This window comes from Delphinapterus leucas, chromosome 7 (genome assembly GCF_059928025.1).
Source record: "Delphinapterus leucas isolate spDelLeu-1000000601 "Yukka" chromosome 7, BTC_Dleu_Yukka2, whole genome shotgun sequence".
In the NCBI taxonomy this organism is placed as follows: Eukaryota; Metazoa; Chordata; class Mammalia; order Artiodactyla; family Monodontidae; genus Delphinapterus; species Delphinapterus leucas.
The window spans coordinates 3,926,406-3,948,827 of NC_143135.1; the positions used below are offsets into that span (position 1 = coordinate 3,926,406).

Genomic DNA, 22,422 nt, shown 5'->3' on the forward strand with positions numbered 1-22,422 from the left:
ATAAACTCCTGATCAAAGACATTCCTGGGCTGACAGAGCCCTGTGCACGGCGGAGGCCAGCCCAGCGTGCGGGACACACGCCCCATGCAGCCGCCCCCCGGAGTTGGGACTGGCCTCGTGGTGGGACAGCCGAGCCCTGCTGCTGCCGGGCTTCCAGGACGGACGGGCTCAGAGGGAAGGTGGGGAGCCTGGCGCCCAGGGTCCCAGCAGTACCCACCTCTGCAAACACGCCTGCCCTGGGGCCCCTCGAATCTGGGGCCCTGGCAGGGAACTGACTCGCCTTAGTGCCCAGGCTGTGTCCCGGGGCTTATCGGGCCTCGTCAGGGCGATGAGGTGCTCCCGGCCCCTGGGGAGCCCCCCAGCCCCCGAGTCCCCACCGCACCCGGGTCAGGCAGGGCCCAGCCCTCGGCAGCTCACAAAGCCCGCAGCCCGCACGCGGCCCTACTGCTCAGCACCCGCTGCGTGCAGGCGGGGCGCAGGGCGTGGGCAGAGAAGGACCAGCCGGACAGCTGTCCCCAAGGGCTCACAGCCCGGAGGGGAAACACCACGTGTAATGGCTCCTGGACCACCAGAGCCACCTGGCTGGGGCAGGGTGGAGAACACTGCAGAGTCTTATGTGAGCCTGGGGGAGAGCGGGGTCGGGGGGCACTCCAGCACAAAACTGGGGGCCGGAAGTAGTCTGGTGTGTCCTGCAGTCCCCTGGGCAGAAACTTCGGGGAATGAGGAGTCTGAGGCTGGGGGAGACGGGGGGTGAGGCTGGGGGGAGATGGGGGGTGAGGCTGGGGGGAGATGGGGGGTGAGGCTGGGGGGAGATGGGCCAGGTCCCAGGACCCCGGATGGAGCTGGAAGGAGCTAGAAGCCCCAGGGGGTTCTGGCAGAGGGTGGTGGGCCCACCTGGGGCAGGGAGACTGGCTGGGAGGCAGGGAGGCCCCAGGTGAGTGGCCGTGGGCCCGAGTGAGAGCAGGCGTTCGGGCTTCCGGGAGGGGGCAGCGGAGTGGACACCGGAAGGCTTTGTCTCCAAAGGCCAGTTTTTGTTTTCCTGATATGCACAGGGCAGCCAGACCCCCACGGGGGGGGGGGGGGATGGGGGATGCCCCAGCTGACGTGGGCGGTTGGAGAGGTCTGGGCCCGTGGCATAACTGAGAGAAGCCTGCTGCCCCTCCTCCGGGGGCCTCACGGCCGTGGAGACGGCCCTGGGGGGCTCCGGGACCCTCCTCACTCGGCCCAAACCCTCTGTGTACTTTGGGTCCCATCTGCGCCCCTGCCCCTGCCTCCCCCCACCGCCGTGCCTCACAGGCCACCTCCCCGTCACGCCCTCTTCGTTTCCACTGTCCGACCTGTCAGCCCACAAACAGATTTTCCACCTGCAACATTAGAAACCATCAAACAGCCCCGCAGGTCTGGCGTCCTGTGCGTCCAGCTGCCTGTGGAGTGCAGGCCGCCCCCCGGCTTCCTCTGCCCGGATTCTCGCTGGAACTTAATGCAATCAGACTGTTGGCCCTGCTCCTCAAGATACCCCGAGGCCCTCGCAGCGTCGGAGCCTCGCTTGGGCCCCTCTGTACGCCCATGGTCGTCGATGTCATTGGGCCCTGGTGCTGACACAGACTAGCGGGTCCCCGGGGCTGAGCCACCGCGGTGGTGCAGAGCAGGCCCTGGGCTTCAGGGCACCTCCCGAGGCTCTGACCGTCGCTCGGTCCCCTTTCAGAGCACCCTGTAGGCCCCGGGGGCAGGGGCCTTGCCTCACGTCCCCACCCAGCCGGCGAGGGACTGGGGCAGGGAGGCAGCAGTTCTGGCGCCTGCACACCCCACCTCCTCCCAGAAGCTCCAGGCCCCACCGACCCTGCGGGCACCCCCTGGGCAGGCTGGCACACGGCGGGCGCTTCGTTAGGGCTGCGGTGAACTGACCTGGTAAGTAGTGCCATCCTTGGCGCGTGACCCAGGCCTCCTCCTGGCCCTGGAGCGCTCGCTGAATGCTCAGCTGGGGGGTGAGGGCACCTTGGGGAGCTCCCGGCTCTGGGAAGAGGCCTCGGCCCCGCAGAGCTGGGACCAAGATTCATTTCCCACCTCCACCGGCTTTGGGAACGCGGCCAGTTCGCAGGCATCTGGAGCCCAAAGGTGGACGTCACAGGTGTCCACCAGGCCTCCCAGGTCGCCGGGTCCGTGTGAAAGGCCACTGGACCGCTGCCCGGACACTGGCGTTGTTCCCCCCTGCCCCGAGCTCAGGGCACCTTGGGGCCATGATTCACCCAGAGCAAACAGCACTTTGTGCCAGAAGAGGGTTAGCGCATTCATTTACTTTCCTATCTGCAAATAACCTGGGAGGGCGACTGGCCAGACGTGGGCTGGGAGGCGGCTGACCAACGGGGCTCACGTCACCGGGGCCAGAGCCGTAGTCTGAGGTGGTCGGGGCTGCCTGCAAGCCCGTCCTTAAACTCTGGGCGGGGGGGGGCGGTCCACGCGGCCCTCTCCCACTACTGACCTCTGGTCCGGATTTCCTCCCGGCTGGGAGGGCATCACACCCTCCTTCTGCATCACCAGGGGACCGCTGGCCATGTCTGGAGGCATTTTTGTTGTCACGACCAGGGTCGGTCCTGTCATCTAGCGGGTGGAGGCCGGGGATGCAGCCCAACAGCCCACGGTGCCCAGGGCAGTCCCCCATGACAGAGGATGGCCTGGCCCCGGTGTCCGCAGGGCCGAGGCGGGCCCCCTACCCGCCTGCCACCCCCATCCAAGGAACTTGGGGCGCATGGCCCTGGCTCCCTGCCCGCCCCAGGAAACAGACAAGCGGACACTGCACTGGGGTTTTACCAATTTTATTTCTAGACTTTTCACGTTTGTCTTGTTTCCTGCTGGAAACGTGCCGGTTACATGTCTGTGCTGGGAAACACCGTGGTGTGCAACCAAAAACACACACAGACCCCCAAGTGCCTGCCCGCCCGGACCCTCAGGCTTGCTGGTCACGGGACAGACTTCCTGTGCTCCCGGACCTGCCACTGGCCTTTGGCCTTAGAGCACACACATCTCACCCCCCACCACGGAGAGACCGTCCCTCACGGACCCCGTTTGGTTCAGACAGAGACGCCGCAGCCAGAATGGTTGAGGTAAGCGGAAGCAGTGTTCCTGCAGGGGTGGGGCGGGGCGGGGCGGGGCGGGTTTGCACCTGCCAATGGCCTTGAAGCGCACGGGCTGCCCCGCCTGGGGCCGCCGCGGACGGTGCAAATCCAAATCCTTTTGGTTCGGCAGCGTGTTAGACGGCTCTCGGGCACACAGCACTGTTGGCTGGCTTCATTGAGATCTGAAGTCTCTTTAAAGGAGCATTTGCTATAATGACCAGAACAACAAACAACACTAACAACAGATACAACGCACCCCAAACTGTGACACAGGCCAGAAGCGATTCCACTCATGCCAAATGACCGAGTCCTACAGCACAGCACCACAGTGGCACATTAAGACATACTTGTTACAATAATAATAATAATAATAATAATGCAACTTTCATAGCTATACGCAAAGAACGATACGGGCTGTAAAAACTACGATGATGGTAAATCCCAGGTCAGATGGAGAGTCCAGCATAACAGGCGCAGGGCAAAGGAAACGGACATGGCCTGTCTCCAGAGACGCCCGGGGGTCCTCGTGAACGCGGCCCGGCGGGGTGGGGATCCCCCACCAGGTCCTTTTTGGGATCTCGTCCGCGTGTCCGTCTGCCGAAGCAGCAGACAGAGCCTGACCACCTGGTCTGCAAATGGCTAAGTGAAGCTTGAGGTAATTGTGAAACAGGAACCTTTTTGGAATAGAGCAGTAATCACGTTAAGTCAAAATTGATCACATAAAAAAAAAAAAAAAGAAAAAGAAAACAACAACGCTACCAAAAACGAAAGGCATCCGTAATACATTTTTTCTATGAGAAAATTCAAACTAGAACATGGCAGTATATGACATTGTAAAACAAAAAAAAACTGATTCTCCAATAGCAGCAAAACAATGTGAAAGATAAGAGAAGCGATATGCATCTGTTTCCAAACTGCACTGGGAAGTCATCGGTAGCAGCGAATAAAGAAAAATGGAGCCGCAGCCTGTCCCTCACGTGGTCCCCGCCCACCTCCCCTCCACACACTTCCTCCCTCACCTCCTCGCTCCCTTCAACACTCCCTACAGAATAATTACAAAAAGGTACATAGCCAAGATGTGCAAATTATCTAGCGGTTGCTAAATTTCTTTTTTGAAAGGAGGGTTCGGGGATGAGATCGTATTGGAACTGAACTTGGAACTGAACTTGTTTCCAGCATCCTAATTTGTGCTTATAACTCTGACACCTCTCCAGCTGGATCACTCTGCGAAAAGCCAGTCGGGCCAAATTAGCCAAATCCATGTCATTGTGGTTTTTTTCTCGGGATTTTTTTCCCTCTCTTATAAAAGGACCTAACTTTAACAAACTGTCCTACACCTGACACCTGCAACATCTAAGGCAGAAAAGTGTGTGTGTGTGTGTGTGTGTGTGTGTGTGTAAATCAAGGGGAGATTGCATTACCTTATAAATCATACTGGCCTTACGAACATCCTCTGCAATAAATATTCTTTTTAGCCTTAACTATAAATTATATATTTTAGTGTTTAAAAACCTTCCGTTGCAAAACATCTAACGATAACTCTGAAACTGCTGGTTCTCTAGGTAAACCTTTAAGGCCCCTACTTTCAAACACCAGTTGGCACGGAAGGATTCCTAAACTTCAACTTCTCTACAGAAAAGGAAAGGAACACATCATCCTGGCAGTGTGAGAATGAATGCACATTTTCTTCTCCTTGACCGGAACCTAGCCCTCCAAAACATCATCTCCCTTTCGCTAACACCATATCGACAAGCACCTGCCTCGCCATCCTGTCTGCACCCAAGTACTGGAATATTCCCAAACCATTCCATTAAGAAACCGTTCCCCGCCCCCTCCACACACAACATACACAGAGATGTCACCTAGAGACTGAAAGTGCTTTGAAATGGAATGGTTTTGGAATATTGAGAAGAAACAAAAAACAAAAACAAAAAAACAAAAAAAAAAACAGCTGTAGATTTCACCTGGATGTGAGCAGGCTGCAGATCTGTTGGGTGAAAAACCAGCACCTCATAAACAGGTAACTACAAAAATATGAAGATTATAAAAATAGAATATATTAGGTCACTATTGCGGTCTCTCTTTCTAGTAGCGGACGCTAGGAGTCGGAGGTGGCCTTCCGTCACCGAGGCGCAGGCTGGCGCCCGACAAACCCCTCAGGTGGTTGGTCCACAGGCAGAAAGAGGATCAGGCCTTGAAAATGCCGAACTCTACGCTACCCTAGCCGAGAGGTTACATCAGCCATTGACAAGGTGAAGGTTACATGCCTACCTACGAAATAAAATAAACAAATGACTTATAAAGTGACTACATGCATAAGCGAGATACAGGATGCCTAGAACCGCTTTAAAGCTGTGCTCTTAGGAAAAGCACACGGGTAGAGTTCTATCTAAAACCCTCTTCTACTTTAAAAATGGGTTGTGGACTTCTTCCTATTTTTTTTTTTTTTCAAACGTTTTTATGCTTTTTGTTTGTTTGTTTGAAACACATAAAGAATCAAATCTAATCCTCCCCTGCAGACTCGCTTCTTGTGTTAACGCCTATCCTTATAACACAGAGACACAAACACATGAATATAAAAACTAGTTGATTACGGGGTATACAATCCTCTATTTTTGTAGCACAACCCTCCTCCCCCTCCAGCTCAGGGTTATGCAAATTCTATTTTTTCCTCTCCTTTTTTTTTTTTTTTTTTTTCTTAAAGTAGGTTTTCGGGGACGTTTCTTTTCTTTTGCTTAACTCAGAGACAGAAGGGAGAAAGAGCAAAGGGAAACACCAAGACACTGAGGGGCGGGCTGCCTTCCGGCGGCGACCGGGCCTGAGCGGCTCTGTCCGCCGAGCCCGGCCGGCCCCGCTCCCGCCGCGGCGCCCTCAAATGTCCACGTCGCGCACGTCGGTGGGCGTGCAGGCCAGGTCCGCCTCCTCCTCCTCCTCCCCCTCCTCCGCGGCCTTGGGGTCCAAGTTCTGTTGCTGGGCCTGGCGCAGGCTGGACTCCAGGAGGGCCTCGATCTGCTCCTGGCAGGCGCGGAGGCAGTCCTGCACGAGACAGGTCCTCAGGAGGTGGCCCGCGGCGAGGGGCCCCTTCCCAATGCTCACCGAAAACGCCGCCTCCCCCAAACCCAGGAAGCCGCCGCCCAGACCCCAGGATCGACAGTGGCGACCCTGTTTGCCCACCAGCTGCCCTCCCGGCCTGAAAAGCCCACGTCAACCAGGCCACGGTGAGCCCACTCGGGACCCAAGGGCTCTGGTGGACACAGACGCTCCTGCCCACCTGCCCCGAATCCCCTGCCTGCCCGGCCGCTCGCTGGAACTCCTCGCCGGGCTCTCATCTCTGGGCCCAGGTTCCCACCAGCCCCACTGCTGCCCTCCGCGAATGCAGTGCCATCTGATCCAGGATGGGGAGGCCCTCTGAGGCCCACTTTTCGGACTTAATCTCTGCCGTGTCAGCCCTCGCAGTGAACCCAGCATTCCGTGATGAATGGCCGTCAAGAGCGTTAGGCCGTGCTTGACCGAGGATGAATGCTGGGTGGCCCTGGGGCCTTTATCCCCTGTCCTCTCCCGTTCGGGCCTGCGTCCTGGGAGACGCTCCGGCCGCGCACAGCTCCTAGCAGCGACCACCCCGCGTGTTCAATGGAGAGGAGGAACCCCGGAGGCCGGGGGCCTCTCCTGGTCCCACCACGGGCACATCTCCCAGCAGCTCGAAGGCACCGCCCGCAGCCGGGCAGTCGCGGCTCCCGGATCTGAACAGAGAGGCTGTCCCAACTCCTGGGATGCCACACGGGGCTTCTGTTCTAGAGCCAGGGAAAGGCTCCAGGGCAGCCTGGGAAACAGACCCATGCCTTTCCCACAGGAACGAGGTTCAGCACGGAGAAGGCACTGCTAACTTCCTCCTAGATGGGGCTGGAAACGGTGTACCCCGCCCCAAAGAAGTGAAGCCAGGCCAAGAGGGCTTCTGAATGAATCCCTGGAGATCTCCCAAGGGGACAGGGCTTATGGGGCGGGGGGGCTTTCCTAACCACCCTTTCAGTATTCATCACGACAAAGGAGGAGGCAGGGAAGGTGCCAAAGGCCCCATTTTACAGAGGAGGAAACTGAGGCCCAAGGCTCCTGACGGCCTCCTCAGGCTCTGATCCAAACACCCACCACGGCCTACTGAGACCCGAGAGCCTCCACCCACCCACTGAAGGCAGCCCCCCAGAGGTGGCTCCCTGGCCCCTGTAACTTGGGGGGCCACACTGTGGAGCGGAGAGCAGAAGCATACAGGAGGGGCCTCCCCTCTGCAGGCCCCGGCGCATCCTCCAGCTCCACGGCCCGTGCTTCCTCCTCCCAGCAGCCTGCTTGGCACTGCAGCCTCACCCCGTGAAGAGCAGACTGTGACCACGGGGGCCAGCTCTAGGGAAGGGCAGACTCAGCCACGGCCCGGGGCCTCCACAGCCCAGAATTTGCTGCGTCTGAGCTCAGCGACATTTGTCACCGGTCACCAGACTAACGAATTTCAGCCTCAACTGATTCCTCCCACCATTCCTCAGCCGTAAGGCATTTTGCTTAAGATCTAATTAAAATAATCTCTATTCAGATAAGGGATCACACAGCGATTTCCTACCACTGTCTGTAGACAGCGCTGTTTGTGGCGTTTCTAGCTGGGGGATGGCGCTGGCCCTGGCAGCCAGGTGAGGATGCCTCCCCCTCCCAGGGGGCCACCGAGCTGCCCGCGCCTACAAACAAGAAGGCATCCTCCTCTGGGGGTCACGCAGGCTGGTGGCCAAGCACCATTGGCAGAGAACAGGCAGGCATCCATCTCATACCAGCTTTCCTCCCCGAGCCTCCTGGGCGCTCGAGGGTGGACCGCCAGAAGCGGCCGGAGCCGGAGCCGGACCCGGACCGGGGATCGGGGTCAAGGTGGTCACTGGCTCCTACTCGGGACACTAGTGGGGCCTGGCAGTGACCCCCGCCACCAACCTCGCTGATCTAATTTGGTGAAGCCCCAAGCCCTTGTAATTGTTATTTTAATTCTTTGAGAAAAGAAAAGAAAAGAATGGGGAATAAGACAGTGGCATTTTTAAGTAAAAAGATACAATGGACTCCGGCTTCCAAAGCAGCGGCCTCTCAAAGGGGGTCATAAAAACAAGTTGTCTGTACCAGGCCCATTGTGGACGGGAGACCTCACAGGGGCCCTTGTAAAGCGGCCATTTGTCGGGAGTCCACGCTGCCGCCCAGACAAAGCTCGACTGGGCCTCACCCCACACACCATTAGGGCACGGATCATTGATCCGGCCTGCCATGTGGCCCCTCTTCCTGACGGCCCCCCCGCCACGACCCCAGGAGGGGTTAAGGCTCCTGGGCGCCCCTGGGGCCACCAGAAGCCTGGGAGGACCCTCCCGCCCATTGCAAGTTCTGGGAGGTGGTTCTCCTCCCAAAGGAGCCCCCCAGGAGACGGGGTGGAGTGGCCCCCAGGCAGCGTGTGCCAGGGCCACGGCCAGGTCCTGTGCCTCTGGACGCAGGTGGCTGCCTGTCCCCCACGTGGCCCCAGCCTCTGCCACTTCCCACCAGACGACTGCAGCTTGGGACCCCCAGGCCCTGGATGCTTCTAGTACCCGGTGCCGGACAGGCCCCCAGCCAGCGCCGGAGCGGTCACTTACCGGGTCACACCTGATCACTTTGGAGAGGAACCGCGTCAGGCGGTGATAGGACAGGAAGCTGTTGGCGCTTCCCAGGTGCAGGCCTTGCACCGCGGCCACCACGCTCCCGGCAGCCACCATGGAGGGCGGGTTGGAAATGAACTTCACATCTGTGGAGAGTGAGGGAGGCAAAGGGGTTGTGAGTGTGGACGCAGCAGGACCCCTGTGACCTGGACCCCCCTGAGGCCCTGTCCCGCAGATGGCTGGTCCTGAGGGGGTGGTCAGGAAGTGGGCGCCAGCAGGGGCAGAAGCCGGGCCGGACTCTCTGATCACGAGCTTGTGATGCTCACTTAACAACAGCAGAGGGACTTGCCCGGTGGCGCAGTGGTTAAGCCTCTGCGTTCCCAGTGCAGGGGGCCCGGCTTGGATCCCTGGTCGGGGAACTAGATCCTACAGGCATGCTGCAACTAAGAGTTTGCATGCCACAACTAAGGAGCCCAAGTACTGCAACTAAGACCTAATGCAACCAAATAAATAATGGTAAAAAAACAAAAAACCTCCCATCACCTTCCCCGCCCCCCCCCCCCCCCCCCCCCCCCGGCAAACAGCAGAAATGCTAACCAAGAGAACAGCTACTGGAAGAGACAACGGCAGGGGGGGGCGGGGGGGGGCGGGGGAAGGAGGCACAGTGGCCTCTGCAGAGGGGTCATCGCTCACTCCCTTCTCTTAGCACGTGAGCCTGTGAATGTATCACTTATTCACAGAAGCCCGACGAAAAGAAAGGCGGGGAAAACCCGCAAGGAAGCAGACGCGTCCCCTACAACACTACCCCCAAGTACTTGCGCTGCTAGGTCCCAGGGGGAGTGGCCGTCTTGCACATGGGAAGATGGGCCCAGGGAAGCCCCCACTGCCCTCAGATGCTTATCCCCACTTCATCTGCCTCCAGGGACACGGCAGGGCTATAGCGTTACTTCATCTGCCCGTCCTCGGCAGCTCTCCGCAAACTGTTGGGAAACCCTGCACCTCTGGGCAGGTGGGCTCCAGGGTCACCTCCTGGCAGCTCACTGACATGGGAACTTCTGGTTTCCCTCCTGGCGGCACACTCGTCACGGACGTGAGGACACCTAAGAGGCGACCCAGCGCCTGTGGGCTGCCTTTCTGTCGCTCCCAACGAGAAACTCCTGGCAGGGGAGGCCACCGATTTCAGCATCTGAACCAGAGGGCCTCTCAGTGTGGAGCCAGGCCCTAGAAGGTCAGCCCCTATCCCCTCATCCTGTGCCCTGGAACTGGACGGTGAGCTGAGTGGGAGGGCACTGGGCACAAAGGGAGTGTGCGGCCCCCGGGGGCTGGGGGCACCCCCTGCCCCTCCCACTGGCCTGAGAATAAACAGCCAGGGCCTCTCATTCAGCGGAGCGGGAGCCAGCGGAGGGGTGGGAAGAAGAAAGGCAGCCAGGTGGTCACACTGACGGGGCGACAAAGCTGCTGCTGGGCGCTCCGACCACTTGAAAAAGCAAGCCCCTCACAAGGCGCGCCCTCTCTCCCCTTTAAACGGGAGCAGTTCCACCCAGGCTGGGAGCCAGGAGCCCGGGGTGAGAGGTTTTCATTGAGGCTAACCAGGACTGCACAGAAATCGCTGTGGCCAGAGCGCAGGTTCTGACTGGCCGCAGCTTGAGACCCGGTCCAACAGGGAAGGAATAACTAAACGCAGGCTGTGTGTGTGTGTGCGCACGCACGTGTGCATGCGCCTTGGCGGGTTTATGGGCTTAGATTGAGAAGCCCGCACGTTGCAACTCGGAAGCTCCAACAGCTGTTCCTGTTCACTGCCCGGCTGCAAAGAGCCCAGCAGGCCACGGCCAGGGTGGGCATCGGAGCTGCACCGCTCCACTGACCCTGCTCAGACCCATTCATTCAGCTCAGTTACGTGCCAACCTCAGAGGTAACTCACCGGCCGCAGCACAAGAAACGCTCTACTGCGTGCACACATCCGTACACAGGTTAAAAACAGGGCAAAACCCAACTCTGTGCATGGGTGACGTGCCCCCTCCCGCCCCCATGCACACCCGGGAACCCAGGTCTGCAGGGCGCACGGACCAGGGAGAGCAGAGGCCACTTCCCCCGCTGGCCCCCTGCACCTTTAAAAGGGACCCTTGCTACACGGAGAGCAAAATATCTCCCGGGACTTTTACTCAAGCCGCCACTTCACAAAATCTGTTTGTTTTTAGGCTGTAATAAGTCTCTCTCATCTTGAGAGGCCCCCTTGTTACTAAGGACACTGCTGTGTGCCAGTTAGGTTCCAACGGACCAGGACCCGGTCGTGGTGGGGTGCCGCTCCCCTCCCTCCCCTGGCCTGCCTGTCCCCCACCGGGACCCACCGAAGCTAACACATGTGAAAAGCTGGGTCACCCCTGGCCATCCCTCCGCCTTCACCCGAGGTGTGCCCAGGCCGGGGGTGCTGGACAGTCTCAGTAGCTGGACAGCCAGCACCAAGCACATTCACGGCCTCTGCGCCCGGCTTCTGCGCTGCCAGCACCCCACGCGGGCTACACACCCCGCCTCCTGGGGTCCTGGGAGAGGGGGAGGTCCAGGCTGCCCCAGCCATCCTGGGGGGAGGGCACGCAGGAAGTGTTCTTTGCATTATCTGCCGGAGACTTTGCCGTTTCTCTGAACCACTTTCAGCTCCATAAAAGGCTGCTGGGAAGTCCCTGGAGGCTTCTCTTCTCAGAGGCGTCCCAGCCAGAGAATGCCTCCCTGCCTGCTTGCTGGGCAGGCCCCTGGAGGCTGAGGGGACGCGGGTGAGAGCCTCTCCCTCCCCGCCCAAGGGCGGGTGCTGCGGGGCAGGAATGCCCGGCGAGGGGGCGCCCTGACCCCTCAGATTCATCTGGGCCTCTTGTCTGCCCCCACCCCGTGGCTCGCTTGGAAGGACTCAGAAAGAGGGGTTCACGCCTTGAGCGGACAAAGGAGGGTGGGGAGGCCAGCAGAATCCTCCCAGCTCTCCTAACCCAGAACTCCCGGTCACCAGAGCACCCAGACGTCAGGAGAGTGACACGAGGTGGCAGGCTGGGGGGGGCTCCACCCCTTCCGGGGAGGGGGTGAAGGATGCCAACTCCCCCCTTTGGCGCCCTGTCGCCCTCAGGTCGCACCGAGTGAGCCCCAAGCAGATTTGATGGCTGAGGCCTGGCCAGCGGTAGAGGTGGCCCACGGCAGAGCTGGGCAGGATGGGGGCAAGGGTCCTCCGATCAGGGTCTCCAGAGGTCCTGGGCCCAGCTCATGGGATTGGAGGGGAGGAAGAGGTCGCAGGGGCTCAGGGGCAGGGCTGGGACAAGCAGGAGGCAGCACCGTGTGTCTCACTGGGTTCTGAGTGACTGGCCGTCTGGGGGCTGGAGAGAGGGCTGTACCGGGGAGGGGCCCCCAGGGATGGTCCAGAGCGGTGCCGGGGGAAGGACGGAGGGCCTGCTGCTGCCGCCAACCACAGCAGCCCAAGCCCAGGCCGCTAGGAAGCCACTCCCAGGGCAGTGAGCTGAGCCGCCCTGCGGCGCCCCTGGCGGGGCCTCAGGCGGCCAAGCGCCTCTGTTGGCCGCCCCCGCATGAGGGCCGCTGCTGGCCGCCCAGAGCACGTGGTCCAGGCACTGCCGGCCGGCGCTCCCCACCCCTGTAGGCGCCCCTGGCAGGTGGCCCAGCCTGGGAGAGGCCAGGAGGGGGCCCCCGCCGCTCAGGCTCCTTGAGGACACGGGAAGGACTGGGGTGGGGGGAGGAGGCAGGCTGGACTGCCAAAGTCAACCCCTTTCAGCATGTAGTGACCCCCGCCTGGCGTGGGGAGCAGAAGCCACACCAGCTGGACACAGGCAGGCTGCCGCCCAGCCTCAGCTGCCCGGGCCCAGGAGCCCACACCCCCTCCCTGGAGCCCCAACAAGAAGCCCAGCCCTCTGTTCCCCGGAACAGGGAAAGAGGAAAGCTTCCGAGAGCGGAGGAGTCTGGGGACCATGTCCTTGGATGGGGAAACCGAGGCAGAGGACAAGAAGCTCCTCCAGGGGCACCCAGAGGCCCGGCCAGCACCCTACCTGTGGCACAGAGGGCAACGAAGGTCTGCGCGTGTTTGCGGATGACCTGTTTGCTCTCCTCGACCACCGGCATTTTGGAGAGGAAGTGTTCAATGAAGTCGTGCGGGGTCGTGGCAGCCAGGTTCCACTTGAGTTTGTTCACCAAGACGAGCTCCATTTGCTGCGGAAATGGAGGGACACGTGCGTAAAGAGAGGCGCAGGCGCGGACCCCAATGCAACAGGGGGCAAGGAGAACGAATGGGGCGTGTTGGAGGGTCCGGGAAGTTGGGGGGACAACGCGCAACCCCACATCCAAACAGAGAAGGTGCCGCTCGCAAAGGCTCCCGTTCTTGATTAAGCCCACTCTCCGCGGGTGGAGACCAGAAGCCCGCGGCACCTGGAAGGCGAGCTCTGGTCGTTCGCGCGGGCCCCTCGCCGCCGCCGCCGCCGCTAGAGGGCGCACGCCGCCCACTTTTCGCGGCGCTAGGGGCGCCGAGGCGGTGGGAGTCGGAGGGAGAGAAAGTGTGAGTGAGGTGGGGCGGCGGGGGACCCGTCAGCTCCTCGACAGGGGCCCCACTGGTGTGGCCGCCCTCCCTGGGGGCAGAGGGTCTCTCAGCGGCCCGCGGGGGCCCCTGGCTCTCCGCACCTCCCCCACCCCCGGGGTCCCACGGCTAACGGGGCATCCGGGGGCGGTGGGGGTCCCAGGGTTACCAGCAGCTCGTCGGGCCGGATGGAGTTGTCAGTGTAGATGCACAGCTTCTCGGCCGTCAGGGGGATGGTCTCCTTCATCTTCGAGGCGACGAACATGCAGGTGGCCCCCAGCAGCTGCAGGCGGCTCTTTTTCACGGGCTCCAGCGACAGGAAGCGGTCCAGGTAGTTCATGGCCAGCGGGAAGACCTCCTCCTCGCACTTCTGCTCCTCGCAGACCTGCCGGGGCACCGGGGGCCGTGACCGCCGCCACCGGGAGCGCCCGGCCCCCTCTGCGGAGACCTCGCGCCCCCCACCCGGCTCGCGCCAGGGCTGCGGGGCCCCGAGCGCGAGGAGGGTCAGGGCAGGGGGTGGCAGGAGCTGCCGCCGCCGCGCCCCCTTCCCCGAGAGTCCCCCAAACCCACCCACCCGAAACTGAAAGGGAAAGTCCCGGCAAGGCTGGCACAGTGGGGGCGGGAGCTGGCACGGCTGGCCGGCGTGTGCCGCGCGCGGGCGGCGGACCCCGGCCCGCGTGGGTGCTTCGGGACCCTCCAGGCCTGGGGTCGGCACCAAATGGGGTGCAGGGCCGTGGGGCGGGCCGCGGGGATGGGCGCCGCGCTCGCAGCGCCTGCTAGACACAAAGGTGGCGTCCCAGGCCGCCGCGCCGCATTTCCCCAGACGTCATCTTTTCAAAAAATATTTAAAAATATTAAAAAATTAACTGGGTACATAAAAAACCCCTGAAAATGACCCTCAGGCGGTCCTTTACCCAGGCCGGGGGTCGGGAGCTCGTTGCAGGCTCAAGGGAGAGCCCCAGGAATTCAAACTCGGGGGCCCCCCTTCCCCCTGGGCGCGGGCGCTGTTTCCCTCTCGCAAGGGCACCACGCCGCACTTTTAAAAATTATTTTAAAATACTTGCGGTGCACTCAGGAGCCCACTGAAGGCCTGAAAACGTGCCCCTGGACCCCGGCTCGCTCCGGACTGGTCCCCCAAGCTGAGACCCCTGCAGATGAGGGTCAATCCCCAGCGTCTCGGGGGCCACGCGACCTTGCAGCCCGGCGTGCTCTCCGGCCCAAGCTGGCCGTGCGGGGCGCCCCGGGACTCACTGCTTGAACAAAGGGGCCCCCCTCTCCCGAGCGGGGTCCCCTCACAGCTGCCCGAGCTCTGGCCCCTCGCCCCTCCCGCCGGCTCCCGGTGGCCGCACGGCCCCTCGCGGCGGCCCCAAGCGCCTCGCCGGCCGCTCCCCACCCCCACCCTGCCCCCAATTATTAATAAACACTTTTGCTTTGCAATAAAAGAACAAAGATGGCGCATAATACTGGCACGAGCGTCCCTTGCATACGTGTCCATGGATATTAATTTAAAAATCAAATCTATGCCCCCTCCCCCTGGAGCTGGCGGCTCAGCGGCCGCGCGGCCGGGAGAAGAGGCGCAGCGGGGCTCTGGCGCAGGCGGGGACTGAGCAGTGGCGGTCCAGGCGGGGGCCGCAAAGGGCGCCCAGCCTGCGGGCCCCAACCCTGAAGCAAACTGGGGTGCCCCGGTCGTGGCTTTCCCCCAAGGTACCCCTCCTCGACCGCTGCCCCCCAAGGGAATATCCAATGACCCCACCCCCACCCCCTCCTTGTTCAAAAAATACCCAGAATATCTATATATTTCGGAACTACGATTCCTAGCAACACTCTGGCAAACTTCAAAAGTTGGGGTGGGAGGGAAGGGAGGGCGATGAGTGGCAAAGAAAAGTGGGTTTGCGCAACAAGTCGCAGGAAAGTGCTAAGAGAGCCGCCCGGAGCCCCGCACCTCCAGCATCCAGGTGGCTACGATCTTCCGCATGGACGGCAGGATCTCCTTCTGCACACACTTGAAGTAGGACACCGAGGGCGCGCAGGTCTCCTCCGCCTTGAGCATGGCCCGCAGCACCCGGTCGTTGAGGAGGTTGGCATCGGGGTACGCCCGGCGGATGGTCTCCATCTCGCAGCACAGGAGCTGGTGTGCCATGGCAGGGGCTCTGCTAGGCGGCCTGGGGCGGCGGTGGGTCCGGGGCTGGGTCCGCGCTCGGCTCTAGCTCCTGCTGCCCCTCGCCGGAGCGCGCGGACGCTGCTGCTAGCTGCTACTGCGCCGACAGCCCTCTGGAGGCTCTAGGACTTTGCAACTTCCAACAAAACTCCCCTGTAGTCCGTGTGACGTTACTGTTGTTAAGCAGAGATCAAAGCCGGGCAGAGAATGGGAGCGGGAAGGGGGGGGCGGGCGCAGGGGGAGGGGGCGCGGGCGCCGAGCGCCGGGGAGCGGCGAGGGGCAGAGCCCAAAAGCCATCCCGGAGGCGCCGCGCCGGCACCGCGCGGAGTTGCCCCCGAAGCCGGGTTTTCATAGAAATGCAAATCGTCCCGAGGCTGCCTTTCTCCCCGCCGGGGAAGAGGGGTGCAGGGGGGCCTGTCGTCCCCGAGTGGGTCCCTCAGGATTTGGGGGGTTGGGTGAAGGTGGCTCTGCAGAGGGGACAGCCAGGAGGGCGGGCAGGCCACACGCAGCCTGGGGAGACCGCATGGAGGGGGGACTCTGGAATTCGGTGACACCCTATATCTGAGCCGGGAGAATGGGCGCATTTCCGAGAACGCCACGAGGGCACCCACGGGCGGAGAGACAGCCTAGGAATCTTAGCGTCTACATCTTCTTTCATTTTCATTAACACGTGTAAATTTCAGGAACCATTTAACATTCAGGGACTCAGGGCAGAGCCGGCAACACTGGTGGAGGCTTCATTCCCGCACACGGGGGGGGGGGTCGTTGCAAATGCCCGAGGGGGTAACCCTAAATGTTAAAGGACTTTCAGCCTAGCATGCGCTCGCTCAAAAAATAAAATAAAATAAAATAAATGCCCGAAAATTCCAGCAGCAGCCCAAGATGGTGGCCAGCATTTCCTTCATCCTGTCCTCCTCGCCTGGGGGAATCTGCGGGCTGTCTTCCTACCTTAGCCAGTCCATTCTTGCGGGGGTCCCCAATCCCCCCCACCCCCGCCCTGTCCCGGCAGCTAGAAAAACACCCTGAAAGGAAGGCTGCAAAATAGTGGTCTCTGTCCTGTCTCATTTTTTAAAATTAAAAATTAAGTTAAATCGCTGGAAATATTAGTCGCCTCTCCGCCTGGGACAAGACCACCGGAAGCTTCCTAATTGGTTTTGCTGGGGGTGTGGACGTCTCTTCACCTTTAGAACTTGCCCTGGGGCTGCATTCGTGAGCCTGAGGGGGATGGCGGGGGCTGGCAGCAATCAGAGCAATTACAAGTTAAAGAAATGGGTGTATTGATCTGATGATTTTAAACAAAACCTATATATGTTCGTGGCTATAAGAGAGTCCCCAATATTATCGCAAACTTGTACGACATATGAAAGAATAAAGCTTCTTTTCGAATTAAAGATTCGGTCTCTTTGGTGCTTATTTTTAAAATAAAAGGACATTTTGCTCAGTCTTAACATACTTTTTTTTACAGTTTTTACTCTACCTGCCCCAAATTAAGAAAACTGTTCATCCCTCTGAATATAGTTTAGTGTCATCAAACCACCATATACCCTAATGTTAAAGGCTCAAAGAAAACGGATTAAAAAGCCCCCTTCCCTTCGCAAGGGCGCACACCACAGGACAAGGACCTCCCCCCCGCCTCCTTTTCGGGGCTGATTCTTCCCGCGCCCCCTCCCCCGCCGAGATTTAGGGTTACTAATATTCCGGGTCCAAGAGGGTAATTACCCCCGGCTCACGCCTCGGGAGCAGAGGGTGGCCCGACCAGGGAGCACCCACCGCCGTGTCCCCCTCCCTGGGCACCCACGCTCGCGTTGGCCCCCGGCACGCCGGAGCCTCGGAGCATCAGCCCGCGCACGAGGGCAGCCGGGCTGCTTTTTCATTCATAAAATCCCGACCGGGCGGCCGCCCGGATGATTTATGGGGCTGCGTGCTACCACCGGGCTGCTTCTGTCCCGGGGGGTTAGGGGACCCGAGCCCCGCGTGCGCCCGGGCCCGGCCCGAGGCAGGCTGGCGACGGCGAGGGGCATCGGGTCATTAAGAGGATCGCCCACTCCGGCAGAACGGGTTCTGGGTCCAGGAGGGAGCTTCCCCCTAACCCGGGAGAAAGACAGAGGAAACTGGAATTAGCATGAGCCAATGGGGGCGCGGCGCTGTTACTAGGCGGACCGGGCAGATCTCGACGAGGAACTCCGTTGATTTCCCCGCTCAGGGACGGGCGCAAAAGTGCAAGCCCGGCCGGCGAGCGTGAAGAGCCGTCCAGGAACCCGTGGGGGAGGCGCTGGAATTTGGGGCCCGGCGGGGAGCGCTAGCCGCCCAGCCCCCACCCCAGGGAGCCCAGATCTGCGTTCCCCGGAGACTCAGAGCGGGCCAACAGCCTCGGGGCCCTTGAGAGCGGCTGCTTCCAGGAGAGCGGGGAAAGAGTTTTGATTTTAATTATTTTTTTCAGAGAGAAAAGCAACTTTTAAAAACTTTACTGTTTAAGTTTTAATTTTGCAAGGCCTTTAAAATACCCACCGCGAAGCAGGAACTGCCCGTTCTGGGCTCATTTAAAGTGCTCTGCGCTATTTCTTGGGGACCCTGTGGAACAAAGGGCCAGTGGCCCAATGGGAAAGGAGACCACTCTGGCTGGAAAGAAAATCCAAAAGTAACTTATATCACCTTCCCACTTTCCTCGCCCCCTGGTCCCCCGCCGAGGTGACCGCGGCCGGGGAGGATCGCCGGCCCCGAGAGGGCGAATTCCGCGGCAGGCGCGTTTGCCACCGTCCCTGGCTGTGGGAACCTTCATTCAAGGCGGGGGAAGGGAGCGCGTTCATTCAGGAACCCGCGCGCCGCGGCGCCGACCTCGGGACGCACCGCGGCTGCGCGCCGCCCGGCCGGGGGCTTTGGGGAGCGGGTGCGGGGCCCAGTGGAGACCTTCCACGGGCTTCGACCTCCGGCACCCGCCCTCCCCCGAGAGGACTGGGCGGCGGGCGGGCGCGCGCATGCAGGTGGGGTCACCTGCAGCCGCATACCTGGCGGCGACTTGAAAGGACTTGGCTCCAGCTCTGCGAGTTTTCCATTGTTAAGCCCTTAAGTCGTTCTGGAAAACGCTTCCGAATGCGGACCGCGGGGTTCCGGGGGCGCTCGGGCTCCACTTCCCCCACACTGCTCGCTCTCGGGGGGCGTGTGGCGGTCCACGTACTGAGGTAGCTCCGCCCCGGCTACCCGGCGCGGATCCCCGGCCCCCCAAAGCTGCGGGACGAGCCCGAGCAAACTCTGGCCCCGGGCCCACCCGGGACACTCACATGCTGGGAACAGGGGCAGCCGCATCTCCCACCGCCCCAAGCCCCGGACGTGCGTTTCCGCCTCTGATCAATTAATTTCAGCCACACACAGACCCCTGCGCACCAGTCTTGGGTCGGGCACGTTGCGAGGGTGGGACACCCATCCCCCAGCTCTTAAGGCCGTGGGCTAGGTGTGCGCGGGAGATGAAAGCAAACCCCAACAGGTGTGTGTGTGGGGGGGGTGGGGGGAGGGTGCTGGCTCCCGCAACGCCGCCGGAATCCCAAGGGAGAAGGTGCACTCTTGGGGATGAAAGAAGATTCTAACTCCTTGACCTCCGCCCCTCAGAACGCATCGCCTGCTGCCCTGAGCAATATGAAAGTCCACTAGGAATTGCCTGGCCTCTTGGCTCAGGCCCCTGCGCGGTCTCTAACTAAGGGTCGCGGAGTGGGCGCCCAGGCTCATTAGATAACCACCTCCAACCAAGGCGAAGGAATCGGGCGGGAGGTGGGGATAATGACCTAGGAGGCCATACCCCTCCCGCGTCTCCCGTGGCCAAGCCTACCCGTGGCTGAGCAGATCCCCCCCGCCCCCCCGCCTCTGCTCCGGGAGCGGGGCGCCGCTGCGGAGGCCCGCGGGGCCTCGGAAACCTTCCGCGAGGAGGACCCTCGCTAAGACCCTCGTTGGGTCCCGCTGCACCCGCTCCGTCGCCTCCAGGACTTGTCACTGCCCCCCCCGCAGCCCCCATCCTCGCCCTTTTCCGGAGAGTGCCTGCGGGGAGGACCCCGAGTCCTCGTGCGTTCCAGCCCGCTTCTTTGCGCCTTTGAAATGCCCGAAAACGTTTCCATCCTTCGAATTGGCCTTGAGGATGGGTGCGGGGACGACCGGGGTCTTAGTTGCGGGCAGTCTATGAGTTACAGGGTTCTCGACTCTTGCCGTGGGGGTCGGGGTAAGGTTCCAGGTGCGGGGAGAGGGGTTGCGTACTTAACGCCCTGCACACCTTCCCTTGGGTCCCTCGGCCTCGCGCTGTCGGGGCTGGTGGCGGGACACGGGTTTGGACCCGCTGGGTAGTTCTGGGCGTGCGGGGTGCTAGGGGCCCGATAGGCCGCGCTCTGTCCCCACGCCCCGCCGGGGTGCTCGAGCTAGGATCGCCTGCCCTGGGAGTCCGAGGACACGGGGCTGGGTACTGGGGTGCGGCCCCGCTGGGGAGAGAGGGGAGGCGAGAGCGCGCGCGCCGCGGGAACCTGAGCCTCGGCTCGGGAGCCGCGCCGCGCATTCCGCGCATTCCCGCCCGGCCTGGGTTCAGCCGCCACGTGGTCGCTCTGCGCGCCGCGCTTACCGTAAAGCTCAGAGGAGACGAGCACTCCCCAGCTTCGGAGCGCGTGCGGACCTCCCAGGGTGCGCCGGACCTGCCCACTCCTGGTGCACAGGTAGAGGTTGCTCTTTTACGTAATAAGTAGAAGTACTGCTGGAGTAATGACACACTCATTTGTAAAGACAGGCAGGAAGGGTGCTCAGGCCCCGCTGGTATCTCAGTAGGGCGACTGTCCATCTCAGGAACGTGACCGAAACGGACCGATGACCATTCTGCCTTCCCAGCAGTGACAGCGAAAAGGAGGAGCTGCAGCCGGCTGATGGCTTTCTTCTCCTTTTTCTGATTATTCCACAGCAGTAGGTGGCTCAGTGCAATACCCTGTGAGACTGGGAAACAGAATCCATGACGTCCTTAGCGCATAGGAAACGTCCATAAAGCTGCCTATACTATTTTTTTAAATCCTGAGGTGTCTTTTTCTGAGGATCAGGATAATAATCTACTTTTCAAGGATTCATGCAAAACCAAACCACTTTTCAAGATGCCAGGAAGTTTGCAAGCATATTTGTGAGGGTGCACAAGAGTATCACACACAGACCTACATCTGCCAGTAGGGCAATCAAAAGCTTCTGTAACTGCCATGCAACCTTGGACAAATCTCTCTCCCATCTGGAAAAGCGGGTATGACTGTGTGTCTCCTAAGGCTGTGGAGACGAGTAATTACGGTAATGTGTGTGAAGCGTTATTCATGTATTTGTTCTTGTGCGGAAAGAAGGCCGTGTGATGCATGCTGTATGTGGAATTAATTAAACATTTCAGTTTATATTCAGAAAGAGGATTTAAAAGTGGCTTTATAGTCTATAAATTCACTTTTATTTGGTGACTTCTCCTGAGCTGTCTGTGGACGTGAGGTTTAAATCCTAGAACACGCATTAAAAAAAAAAAGTTTAACCACGTTCATCTTCCCTTCTTCCTTCTCAACATGCAAAAGGAGTAAAAAGGTTGATTAAAAAAGGAAGAGCATTAATTAAGGGCACAAGTGTCAAGGCAAGGATGAGGGTCAGAAACAAAAGGAAGGATTTCTGGGGCGTCAAGGGAAGGGGACAGCCTGAGGCCCTGCCCAGGTCTCTGGATGGCAGGGGGGAGGGGGGGCCCAGGGCCTGTTGCCCTGTTCACAAAAGGGGGAGGCGATCACAAGTGAAACTGACCAAACGTGCGTGTCAGTGACACTGGCAGAAGCAAAGAGGCAGAAGTGTCAAGAAGCCATGGAGCCTGAAGCCGCTGACGGTGTCAGTCCATGGTCAGGGCACAGTCAGCCCTCAGGGTCCCTGCAAGGAGGGAAGGGCAGGGGGAGGCTGGTTTAAACATTTAGCTACAGCTGGAGATTGCTGGGGAGAGAGGGCTTCTGGACCACCAGTCTGGAGGGCATCCTGGTGCCCCCAGGACTCTGGTCATCCATTCTCCTTTGGACCAAGTTGTCTAATCACCTTTCTAACCCAAAGAGGAAGCTGGAAGCATCCGCTGGGAGGCTTCCAGGCAAAACGCAACCTTAGTGCCGGCAGCTCAGCCAACAGGCAAAAAAATGTTCCATGAGCTCCTGTGGAGTGAGATGGGTGAGCTCCTCCCTCCAACATAAGCCTCAACCCTTCTTTGGCCTTTGGCGAGTCAGGCGGTGTATGAGTTTCCCAAGGCTGCTGTAACAGAGAACCACAAACTGGGGGGCTTAAGACAACAGAAAAGGATTCTCCCACAGTGCTGGAGGCCAGAGTCCAAGATCAAGATGTTGGCAGGGCTCTGCTCCCTCTGCAGGATCCTGGGGAGAACCCTTCCTGCCTCTTCCAGCTTCTGGGGCTCCCATGTCCCTTGACTTGTGGCCATATCACTCCAGTGTCTGCCCCCGTCTTCACAGGACCGTCTCTTCTCTGTGTGTCTTGTCCTCTTCTGTCTCTTATAAGGACACCCGTCATCCAATTTAGGGTACACCTGGATAATCCAAGAAGATCCTTAACTTGATTACATCTGCAAAGACCTTATTTCCAAATAAGGTCGAATTCACAGGCTCTGGTGGTCAGGAGGTGACCACGTCTCTTGGGGGCCACCATTCAGCCCACTACAGGTAGGAAGAGGGAGAAAGATGGTACAGGTCTTAAAGCTTAAACTAGGCAAACAAATAAGGTCTTGCTTTGTGTCAGGCCTTGTTAGATATTTAGGGGCAGGGAGACAGGGCCCAAATATGACTGAGTTATGGTCTCTGTCTTCTAGGGCTTTCCACTGGGGACCTAAGAAATAATGCCTGGAAAGTTTTTTCTTTTTTAATGCAAGTCCATGGCCAAGTCGGCAGGTGCCTTCTGCAGGCAACCACCATCCCTGTCCAGTTCACTCCTTTC

At 60.1% G+C, this 22,422-nt stretch overlaps 1 protein-coding gene across 1 annotated transcript; it reads right to left on the reverse strand.

Moving 5' to 3' along the window:
• Positions 1 to 2,797: 2,797 nt before the first annotated feature.
• On the reverse strand, positions 2,798 to 15,590 carry CCND1 (cyclin D1). Its single transcript, XM_022591148.3, has 5 exons — positions 15,253 to 15,590; positions 13,480 to 13,695; positions 12,790 to 12,949; positions 8,753 to 8,901; positions 2,798 to 6,149 (listed from the first exon to the last, which is right to left on the reverse strand). Exons 1-5 carry the CDS (start codon positions 15,448 to 15,450, stop codon positions 5,985 to 5,987), a joined length of 888 nt encoding a protein of 295 aa, XP_022446856.1. The 5' UTR covers positions 15,451 to 15,590; the 3' UTR covers positions 2,798 to 5,984.
• Positions 15,591 to 22,422: the final 6,832 nt, after the last annotated feature.